Here is a 12,218-nt window from a genome sequence, read left to right on the forward strand (position 1 = left end):
CCATACTTAATGACTGGAAGGTAGCTAACGTGACACCAATATTTAAAAAGAGCTGGCAATTACAGATTGGTAAGTCTAACTTCAGTACTGGGCAAATTAGTCGAAACAATAGTAAAGAATAAAATTGTCAGGCACGTAGAAGAACATAATTTGTTGGACAAAAGTCAACATGGTTTCTGTAAAGGGAAATCATGTCTTACTAATCTATTAGAGTTCTTTGAAGGGGTTAACAAACATGCAGACAAGGGGGATCCAGTAGATATAGTATACTTAGATTTTCAGAAAGCCTTTGACAAGGTCCCTCACCAAAGGTTCTTGTGTAAATTACATTGTCATGGGATAAGAGGGAAGGTCCTTTCTTGGATTGAGAACTGGTTAAAAGACAGGAAACAAAGGGTAGGAATAAATGGTAAATTTTCAGAATGGAGAGGGGTAACTAGTGGTGTCCCCCAAGGGTCAGTCCTGGGACCAATCCTGTTCAACTTATTCATAAATGATCTGGAGAAAAGGGTAAGCAGCAAGGTGGTAAAGTTTGTGGATGATACTAAGCTGTTTGAGATAGTCAAGACAGAAGCAGACTGTGAAGAACTTCAAAAAGATCTCACCAAACTGAGTGATTGGGCAACAAAATGGCAAATGAAATTTAATGTGGATAAGTGTAAAGTAATGCACATCGGGAAAAATAACCCCAACTATACGTACAGTATGATGGGGCTAATTTGGCTACGACAAATCAGGAAAGAGATCTTGGAGTTATTGTGGATAGTTCTATGAAAACTTCCACACAGTGTGCAGCGATGGTCAAAAAGGCAAAGAGGGCGTTAGGAATTATTAAGAAAGGGATAGAAAATAAGACACAGAATATCTTACTGCCCCTGTATAAAACTATGGTACGCCCACATCTTGAATACTGTGTACAGATGTGGTCTCCTCACCTGAAAAAAGATATATTGGCCTTACAAAGGGTTCAGAAAAGGGCAACTAAAATGATTAGGGGTTTGGAACGGGTCCCATATGAAGAGAGGTTAAAGCGACTGGGACTTTTCAGTTTAGAAAAGAGGAGACTGAGGGGGGATATGATAGAGGTATATAAAATCATGAGTGGTGTGGAAAGGGTGAATAAAGAAAAGTTATTTATTAGCTCCCATAATAGAAGAACTAGAGGACACCAAATGAAGTTAATGGGTAGCAAGTTTAAAACTAATAAAAGAAAGTTCTTCTTCACACAGCACGTAGTCAACCTGTGGAACTCCTTGCCAGAGGAGGCTGTGAAGGCTAGGACTATAACAGAGTTTAAAGAGAAGCTAGATAATTTCATGGAGGTTAGGTCCATAAAAGGCTATTAGCAAGAGGATAGAAATGGTGTCCCTGGCCTCTGTTTGTCAGAGGCTGGAGATGGATGGCAAAAGACAAATCGCTTGATCACTGTCTTTGGTCCACTCCCTCTGGGGCACCTAGTGCTGGCTACTGTCGGCAGACAGGCTACTGGGCTAGATGGACCTTTGGTCTGACCCAGGATGGCCATCTTATGTTCTTATGCTGGACCAGAGAGTCCCAGCATGCAGTGGGAGGGTGGAGGGGTCTGGGAGCTTGGCCAGGTGGAGCCAGGAAGCCCATGTACAGCTCAGCTGGGCTTTGGGGGAAGCTGGGAGGGTTGAGCGGGGGTGGAGGCTCAGGTGGGCTGAGGAGAGAGGGAGCCAGAAGCGAAGGGGTGGAGGGGGGGAGGGCGGCAGAGCAGAAGACTGAGCAGCAGCAGGGGGCCAGAAATAATCTCCACTGGTCCAGCAAAATCCCTCAACCGGGACCACTTAGGTGGGTGCCAGACCAGGGAGGTCCAACCTATAGCCATAGATGGCTGAATCCTGCAGTAACATCTTTTCCTTGGCTACTCATGAGCAGTCATGCACACAGCTTTTGTTTGTTCAAATGCTAGAGGAATGGCTTTTCTTCACCTGAGCGTGCTTTCCGGCGGGCCAGCAGGGAGACATACATCCACAAGAGGATTAATTATTCATTGTTCTTAAGGCAAGCATCTCTAGTTTAAAATGTCTCATCCAGCCAGGCAGCAGAAACCATATCGTGTGCCCAAGATAACCAGTCATACATGAAGAGTTACCAATGTACCAAACAAACTCAGAATGAATTCTGCAAGAGTCACTGCTAAACTGAAAATAATCTGTCCACACTATCTACAAATAGAATGGCAGCACCTGGGATCAACTCATAATTGATGTGCTCCAAATAACTGAGAACAGACCTACCAAGACATCTAGTTCAGCCCTTTGCAAGGGTAGGATTGTTCCCTACCATATATATTTTAGTGAAGGATTGGAACAGAATAGGCTACATATTTTTGGGGACCAGGATTTATGGTGAAGTCCTGGCCCTACTGCATACAGTGGGAGTTTTCCCATTGACATCAATGGGGTCAAGATTTTATTCTTGGTGTCTCTTTATTCTTTTCCCCACTTATCAGGCACCACCCCTGTGAAAGGTGAAATAAGAAATGCACAATGGCTGGAAGTTATGGGGTGTAGCTGCACACATACCATACAATTGTGGAATATTTTTAGGCGTAGAAAGAATAAAGGGAAGGAGGGGGGGGGGAGCATTCACTATTAAAAAAGAAACAAACCAGCATCAGTAATTTTTGCTTAGTTACAGCCTGATTGAAACTCAGGAAGCACAAAAGAAAGCAGAGCTGACTTTCTCCTTCATGATGCGATCTCTCCCCTTCCACCAACCTAACTGGAATAGAAGTAAGGTGGCAAGGCAGTGGATGCATGTGCTCCTTTTCCTACCTTCCAAGAGTGGAAATCAGCAAGTGCGAGTCATGCATCTTTTTCTCCTTCTCTCTCAAAAGAACCTCCATCAATGCACCACGCATGGGCGATGGGTGAAGGCAGGGCTGGGGAAGGCAAGCCCCCAACCCCAACCCTTTCTGCCCAGGCCCTGTCCCCCCATGGAAGCCAAGCTGCCCCCCCAGCACTAAGAGGAGGTGGGGCAGCACACAGCCCTAGCCTCCCCAGCCCTGCAGCATGGGGAGGGCAGGTGATATGTGGCTCTAGCCTCTCTGGCCCCAGAGCAGAGGGAGGGTGGGCAGCACATGGCCCCAGACTTGCCAGGTGGCATGTGAATCCAGCCTCCCCACCACAGAGCACAGAGAGGGCGGACACTCAGAGGCAGCCACACTCCACCACCAGTATGCCAGTAGGGGGCAGAGTATGGGTGGGGCCAAGCTGGTGGTTGGGAAGGCCATGCCTTCCCCCGGCTATTATACTCGCCACCCATTGCACAATGCTTGCTTCAGTTTTCCCAGGACTCTTTTGATTAATCTGTTTCTCAAATGTTCCTGCTAGCTAGAGGACAATGAAGAAAATACAGACTTGTGAAGGGTTTCTATAGAAGGGTGATTAATAGACACCAGAGAGAAAAAACATAGGAGCTCGTTTAGTTTTTTTTCTCCCTTCAATATGGACCTTTTCCTAGCTCTGTTCTTCACTGCTTTGGGGTAGTTTGTAATATCCCCAAGCATGGAGCTGCTAGTACTTCTCCTGGAAAATGATTCCGCAGGCTAATAGAGCTCATGTTTTAGGAATCCCCTCCTCCCCAATATTAAGCCAACATTTTAATTTGTTTACTTTCAAACTATTTCTTTTCTCCACACAGTGCCAAGGTAGTGATCACAGAGAAGAAAAACATCAGACAGTCTGTGCCTTAGGCACAATGGTCAAGGTCCCTCTAATTTTTTCCTTCCAGGCATGGAATAAATTTTGGCATGTGCACTGAGTTGTGTGTGGATGTGCACCACCAATAGAAACACATGATGCTGGCGGTGGGTTCTGTGAGTGCTCTGCTAATCAGGTGGGTGGCATTTGAATCTCTCCTGGGTCGCTGGCCAAGTACTCAGCTTACAAGGAACACTGATACTGCTTCATTGACAACTATTCAGCAGTATGCAACTCAGGCTTAACTTGACACATTTTACTTGTCACCTTGCCTTTCTGGAAGGTGCACTGAGTTAAGCATCAATAGGCATGGAGTGACATGGAGCACAGCTTGAGTGTGGCCAGTACAGAGTGACCATTTATGGCCAGACACTGTGGCATGTGAACATAACAACATACATAAGAATGGCCGTACTGGGTCAGACCAAAGGTCCATCTAGCCCAGTAGCCTGTCTGCCGACAGTGGCCAGCACCAGGTGCCCCAGAGGGGGTGGACTGAAGACAATGATCAAGCGATTTGTCTCCTGCCATCCCTCTCCAGCCTCTGACAAACAGAGGCCAGGGACACCATTTCTATCCTCTGGCTAATAGCCTTTTATGGACCTAACCTCTATGAAATTATCTAGCTTCTCTTTAAACTCTGTTATAGTCCTAGCCTTGACAGCACATGGCCCCAGCCTTGCTAGGTGGCATGTGAATCCAGCCTCGCCACCCCTGAGCACAGGGAAGGTGGGGACTCAGAGGCAGCCACACTCCACCACCAGTATGCCAGTATGTGAATTCTCTGTCGAGTGAAGATCCACAACCAAAGACTGTGGTATATGGAGACCCGATTCTCTGCAATGTGTGTGACATAGCAGCCTATGATCAGATGCGAGATGCATTTTTTATACAAGATGACTAGACACTGTGGATGATTTGTTCCATATTCAGTTTTCTAGAATGAACAGAGCACTCTGGAATGTCAAGCCCCATTCTATAAATGTATCTCACCGTCTTAGGGCAAGGTGGACTAGAACTCAATGGCATTCCTTTTGAGACTGAATTGCTTCTTGAATGAAGTGGTGCCATCCATGCGTGCCCTGGTCAGCAGCCATAATGCTACGTTTATGCAAGAGGTGTTCTCTACGCCCACCTAATTCAAGGCAATCCTTGGGGAAACCCTTCTGGAATGCACAGTCCCCTTTAGAGGGCACCCCCAGGCCTAGAATTCAGAGTTGCTTTTGGAGCACGACAACTCTCACCTTCCCACCTCGGAGCAACTCGCCTTAACCAGCAGCATTGCCTTGCCCCAGTGTGAGCTCTGAAAATCCTGGGCAGCCTATGTTGGTGCTCTCTGAGTCTGACATCATATCAATGAAACAGAGAGAAATGTCAAAGGCTGCTCAATGTTTGTTGTTTAGCCTGTAGGGCAAAATGGCATTGTAAGTGAAATGGGAGAGGGCAATAGAAGTGTTTGGAAACATCAAGTGCTTACCTGTCACTACGAGCTGGATGGTGAGGTTCTCATATAGGCCATGTTTAGTGTTGCTCAGGACTATGGTGTAGTTCCCTGCATGCTTTGGTCTCAAGTCCCTTATGCTCAGCTTGTACTTCTGTAGATCTGGCTCGTAGCAAGTCTGGTTCTCCATGATTGGCTTGCCATCTTTATACCTGTTATGAAGAGCAAGGGAAGGCCAAACAAAGACTGTGAGCTCTGAATGCAGCAAGCCCTAGTATGTAGCAGAAGAGCTGACCATTATCCACATTAAGATTTAACTAGGTACATTTTTACAGCTGTCCTATGGGAATATCTATAAGGAATCCCTTATAGCACTGTCATCAGTGCTTGAACTGAAAAACAAACAAACAAACAAAAAACCCCAAACAACGCCCCCCCACACCTTACACACCTTTACCCATCCTCACCAAAAAGATGGGAATACATTGGCTTCTTCATTTTTTAGCCAGCAGAGTGAAAAGAGAAGATTAGAAGGGTTCACATTCAAGTACTCTCTGTGATGAAAATAACTGACCTCTGGATTGTGAGCAACCACTTGAATACACAAACTCTGGGCTACATACTCAGAACTGTGTGTGCAACATTTTACAAGTGAGGCTATGTCTACACTACCAGGTTATTTCAAAATAATAACTTCCACAATAACTATTTCAAAATAAGCTTACTTCTCTTCATAAGCAGGAATTGTTATTTCGAAATAACAAGTCCATTATTTTGGAATAACAGGCTTGGTAGTGTGGGTGCTCACCTTGTTATTTTGAAATAACTCCCCAGTGTAGACATGTCCTGAGTTTCTAGGTGCTTTAAACTGAGATGGCATGCCAACAACATTTGCCCATGCAAATTGGGTAGACAACTAACCATCTGAGGAGCATATCAAGTATGGAATCCAAGTCTTGTCATGATCACGACAAATTGTGGATTTGCCAAAACTTGGGCCTCAAGTTTTGAAGCAAACAAATTAAAAGAAGAGATTATAATTAAAATTGTTATTATTGCAATGAAAGTGCATGTCCTTTTACAGCACTGGAAACAGCTGAAGTCTTACAATCAAATTAAAGGTGACTGGGGCCACTTTGAAAATTTGGCTCTATACATGCAGGAGCTGTGTTTTGTTTCTGTTTGGACAAATACTCTGAAAATCTGTTTCTTCCCAAGGAACCATTTGTGATCTTGAACTTTCATAAACAAAGAGTGGAGTAGAAAAATCTGAATATGGCTCCTCCAGTTCATAGCTAAAAGCATCTGCAAGCAACAGGTGACATCTGGATGCTTTTGGACTTTAAATATTTGATGGGTAAGACAAAACAACCCACAGGTCAGGCTGACAAACTTCTCAGGGACTCTGTACAGGGACTCCAGCTTGAGAAAGGTGACTGTGTTCATTCTGAGGACTCCAACATTAACATCTCACTGCTGCAGTACAGAACACACAAACAATGTTGGTGGTCTCATACTATTCCAAATATGGCTATTTCCTTTCTCCACCACTGCACTAGTAGCACCATAGTTACAGAAAGAAAATGGGAAAGTGTTTATTTCATCCCTTAAAATACTCCCAGCTCTTAAAAAAATCCAGCAACAGCTGGTTGATTTTTCCTATGATATGAAGTGAACCTCTTAGAAATTTATACTATTTTACTGTTTAAAACCAAACCAAATCCCAAACCATACCTACTCCCCCTGCTGTCTGCCAATCCTGCCACTTCTTGGTGGCCAACAAAAACGTGCATTGTGGAAGAGCCAACTAACTACAGCCTCAAAGCAAGATACGCTGAGTGTGGAAAAAGGCTTTCACAGATTTGAGCATACTTCTGATCAGCTGTCTGGTTTCTAGGAAATGGAGTAGGGGATAGAATGCTGGTGGTCTTGGCTAACATTTCTTCTTGCCATAAAAAGAGGCAGAGAGGGAGAGAGGAGAAAGAAGCCAAATGGGAGAGGGTGGAAGTTAGAGTGCATTTACATTGCACCCTTAGCTCGAAATAAGATACGCAATTTGCACTATGCAAATTGTGTATCTTATTTCAATTCTATTTTGAAATAGGCTATTTGAAATTTGGCATGTCTACACAGCGCCAACTTTGTAAAGAACACACTATTTCAACACTTCCTTTATCCCTTGTGGAACGAGGTTTACAGGGATGCTGAAATAAGGCATCCGCTATATTTCGCAATAGTAGACACATTCAAAAGATGGGGGTAGCTATTTTGGGATACTTCTGGTGTACCCTTAGTGCCGTTTCTGCCTGTAGAAGCGCTGAATATTATATTAAATGGGGATGTGATATGTTACATTGGAGAAGCCTTTTATTGGCCCATAGGATTTTGCATGATTCTGCTTTGTGTGTGTGTGTGTGTAGGACTGAGATGGATGTTACACTTTTGGCACTGGTGGATTGACTATGTTGGCATTCTTTGGATCCCTCAGATGATATTAACTGATCACATAAGGGGAACAAAGGCCATAATGAAATTCACGTATGGCATCATTGGCCATAAAGGTCTTTTCTTCATTGACAGGGAAGACTTAATATGTCTTTTCTCCGTCTAATATCTAAGATTTTATGAAGCAACCTAGAAATATTTGAGCCAAGTTCTATTTTGGGATGATTCTGCTGATGGATCAGTATTTCCTGCATGCCCCTCACTTTATTTTATTTTATTTTATTACTGCACAAAAACAGGATCTTCAGAGATCCTCTGCTCCAGCCTCCCCACCTGCAGCTGAAGTGCTAACCCTCTGCAGCTGGCAGCTGCTGAAAGCATTTCCACATGGATTGGGACTTCAGATGGGAAAGCAGTGGCAGGAGCAGATGAACATTTCTGTAAAAATATCCACTTACATGTGAATGTTCATAGTCATAAATGAGTGAAGAGAAAAAAAAAATGAACTGAAGAGGCAGAAACTGCCATGCAGAGAATGTTTCTCACAGCTTTCCAGGAGGCACTGATTGACTTTAAGCTCAGCTCTGTGACTGATAACACTGAAAACGCTCTCTTGTACTTCTCCCTCTGTGGTTCTCAGTGTGTTATGGGCACATGGCTGAGTGGAGCCTCATATTTCTGCTATGAAGTAGGGAGATATCATTATTCCCAGACTGTCAGTGAGGAAACTGAGGGGTGAAGTGACTCATCCACGACCATATCACTCTATGAATCTGTGACAGTGCTGATAATAGAACCCAGATTTCATTGTTTCCTAGACTAGTAATTTAATCACAAGACCTCCCCTTTACATTGTCTGCCATGTCTGAAGAAAGTGGCACGTATATCTTTACTTTTCCCTTTCAAAGAAAGTGGCACGTATATCTTCACATTTTCCTCACAAGAGGCTGATACTCACCAGGTAACATTGGGGCGGGGAAAAGCATCCACCTTCACAGCTAGTTTCAGTAACTTTTGTCCTTCTACCCCCTCATAGTAGGGTCCTTTCTTATAGGAAACTCGCAGGAAAGGTTTGCCTTAAACAAACAAACAAAACTCTTAGAATGGAAGATTCATATCAGGCTATAAATGCCTGCAGCCCTAAATACAATGTGCTCTGGAATAGGTTCCTGCCTCTTAGATCCAGAGAAGCTACAGAAAATTGAATGGAATGACAAGCTTCAGCCGTAGCTGCATCTATTCTGCCCATGTACACCAGAACTAGAGACAGGCTTTCTCTGTACATTTTGGTTGTCATGGCAATGGTGGCCATTTTAAAATCAGCTATTGCCAGCAGCTACTGTGCAGCGGTATGTGATGATAACCGATATTCGCCATGGAACAGGAAATATTTACTGGGATATCCACTGGCAAAGGTTGATTTTTCTTCACCTTGAAGAATCAGATTTTCAAGACCAGAACATGCACGGGGTGGGGTGTGGTGGGGTGGTGGAGGTACCAGAATTTCAGAGGTTCCTGGCGCCCAATATGCTGAGCTCTTTTGAAAATCTGGTGTCAGTTGTGGATGCTGGACCCTTTTGAAAATTCTGGCCTATCCATACACAGAGCCTACATGACCCCTGTGATATAAGTGATTCATGACTAAATAAGAGAATTCCAATACATTCCATTTTCAGAAGTTTACTAACTTTTCAAAAACATTTTAAGAGGGCAAAAAAGGCAAAACAAGAATAAATTAATGAGCCTCTACTGTCCTGTAACCTATTTCCAACAAAGACCTGTATTGTGTATTTAAACAGAAGATATAACATTCTCATAATATTATTCTGTATTCTGTTGAAAACATTTCTTCCTGACCCATCTGGTGATCAGTGTGTGCCCTAAAGCAGTGTTTCTCAACCTTTTTTTTTTTTTTTATAAAATACCCCTTTAAAAAAAAAAGTACCCCCAGAACCTAGTTTACACACACACACAATTTGTTTCTACCATTACAACACATTTGTTTAAACAACTTAATCGTAGCCGGGCAGGTGGTGAAATTTTTGGGTGTAAAAAATACAAAAATAATAAAGCGCTGTAAAACTTAAAACAAAAATTCAGTTTTCTCCAAATTTCAGTTGTGTTGATGTACCTCCCAAACTTCTCTTGAGTATCCCAAGGGTATTCGTACCGCTGGTTGAGAAACACTGCCCTAAATCATAGGGATTGATAGTCCACTTTTGTGACTGTACCCAAGCTGGCGTCATTGCTGAGGGACAGCTACAGATTAAGTGTCCATCTCCTTAACAGTCCTGCTTCTCAATGAGAACTTACTGTATACTGTGATTGTAGTGTTGGTCTCCAGTCCTGTTGCATTGCATATATACAAGCCACTGTCTTTCATGGTAACATTCTGGATAGTGACATAACTGAAAACTTTATTCGTGTCATTATTTCGGGTAAGACCTGCTGTAGGCTTATGATTCTGGATGATAGAAAACAAAGACAAAGAAAAGAGTCAACTTATTCTTATTCTACTGCTTATACTTCAATTGCTTATTCTGTTTCAGACACCCATATGTTAAGAGATATAAACTCCAAAGACCTAGGCTGAAACAATTACACTTTCCCACCCAGAGAGTAGGAATAATAGACAAAAAGATATAGCAGTAGACTGTTTCAGGGAGCTTTTATTGTCCACATACCTACAACCGAATGAAATCAAGTAGTTCTTCATTAGTTCCATACTGCTATGTCTACACAGCAGCATTATTTCAGAATAACTGACATTATTCCAAATATTAAAGAGCATGGCTACATTGCAAGCCATTACTTTGAAACAATGGCGAGCTGGAGGACTTCTTACTCTGACTCCTGTAACCCTCATTTTATGAGGAGTAAGGGAAGTTGGAAGTCGAAGGAAGAGTATTTTGCATTCGACTTCCTGCTGTACAGACAGCACCAAAAGCCAAATTAAGCTATTTCAACTTAAGCTACACATTTAACATAGCTCAAGTTGCATAGATTAATTCTTCTTTAGCCCTGCTGTGTAGATGTATCTTACCACAGGAACGGTCTCAATTTGGGGCTAAAATCCTGACCTTGGTGAAATCAATGGCAAAACTTCCATTGGCTTCAGTGGGGCTAGGATTTCACCCATGTTATTTTGGAGCTCCTACCTGTTGTGTACATTTAATTCTTGGTCAGTATCAATCTATCTAGGAAAGAAAAATTAAAACCTTAAATAATAAAGGATCTATATAGTAACCACATTCCAATGGAAAAGTTCTATAGAATGTGATGCAGAATTGTAAATTTCAATAGACATTTTGATCCTATAAATTTGAATAGGCATTTGTACACTTGCTACCTAGAAATCTAGTGGATGGTTCAAAGGAAGAGAATAGAAAAATCACCTTATATTTCATTCTAGAGATTTCAAAGAGAAAATTCTATAGAACCACACGGGCTTCATACTGATAAAATTTGACATGATTTTCCCACTCATGCTGTAGTTTGTAGGGTATTTTCCTTTTTTTTTCTTTTACAAATTTTGCCAAGAAACCTTTTGAAGGGTCCCAAGTCATTATATAAAATGAAACATTCTTCTGTTCTGCAAAAGGCTGCAAATGCCTAGAACACATCAAATTTAGGGGTTTTCACAGGATAAAAATGAAATATTTTTAAATTGCATTGAATTGGGACACTGATCTTTGGGCACTTTCTTCCCAAGCAGAGCTCTTAGAATTGCTGCTTCTTAAAAATATTTGGTTACCCTAATTTTAAGAGCTGGCAGTTTTAGAGCTTGATCCACCTGCTGCTGCAGGGTGCTCAGGAGCTACCGAGAGCAGAGTTTAGGGGTAGGGATGAACAAACTAGGGATATTAAATATCGGTTCACTTGCATAGTCAATTAACCTCATGTATTCTTAGTGGTTACTCGACTATTCTATAGTCCCCAGGGATGAGGCCAGCAGCTAGTGTGCTCCAGTCCCACTCCCGAGGAACCCCCTGCCACTCCATACTGCTGCCTCTGTAACAGAGGCAACAGCACAGGGTGCCAGGCGGGAGCTGATTCACATGGGGAGCCAGTTAAAAAAACAGCTCCCATCGCAGACCAGCTGCCTGTCGCCACATGCTGCTACCTCTGATACAGAGGCAGCAACATGGGATGGTGGCAGCCCCTGTTTGGGAGTGTGTGTGTATCTGGGCTTCTGGACCCAGCAGCCTGCCTGTCTGCCTCCTAATACACTTTAAATGCAGAGAGGTGTATTCAGTGGGGGTAGGTCCTGGACCTAGTGCATGCTGGGACTGAGCTGAGCTGCTGGCCAGCCTACTAAAATATTTACTGGCAAGAGGGGAGGAAGGGAAATTGCGTGTAGTCCAAAGCATTAACCAATAAGCTTTTACTACACTATTACGTCCCTAGAACGAACCAACCCTGAAGAAGACTTGATCTACATAGGCTCCACCCTTGTGATTCCCAAGAGAGTGCTGAAGGGGCTTTGGACCTCTCAGGAAGTGCTGAGTTTTCTCAGGAGTCAAATCCCAAATGTCCCCTCTTCCGTACACGCCACTATCAGAGTCTGAATCTTCATTTAGAACGTGAACCAAATTTTTTAGTGA

General features: G+C 43.1%; 1 protein-coding gene across 2 annotated transcripts in view; it reads right to left on the reverse strand.

Moving 5' to 3' along the window:
* The window catches only part of LOC102446651 (vascular endothelial growth factor receptor kdr-like), a 208,490-nt gene that overhangs the window by 102,339 nt on the left and 93,933 nt on the right, over positions 1 to 12,218 (reverse strand). For both annotated transcript variants that reach the window (XM_075940856.2, XM_075940855.2), the window contains exons 7-9: positions 9,928 to 10,078; positions 8,573 to 8,690; positions 5,206 to 5,381 (exon numbers count right to left, since the gene is read on the reverse strand). In XM_075940856.2, coding sequence (XP_075796971.2) covers positions 5,206 to 5,381; positions 8,573 to 8,690; positions 9,928 to 10,078 — 445 coding nt within the window. The remainder of the gene's footprint in view (positions 1 to 5,205; positions 5,382 to 8,572; positions 8,691 to 9,927; positions 10,079 to 12,218) is intronic.

Source organism: Pelodiscus sinensis, chromosome 13 (assembly GCF_052426305.1).
Source record: "Pelodiscus sinensis isolate ZL-2025 chromosome 13, ASM5242630v1, whole genome shotgun sequence".
NCBI classification, from domain to species: Eukaryota; Metazoa; Chordata; order Testudines; family Trionychidae; genus Pelodiscus; species Pelodiscus sinensis.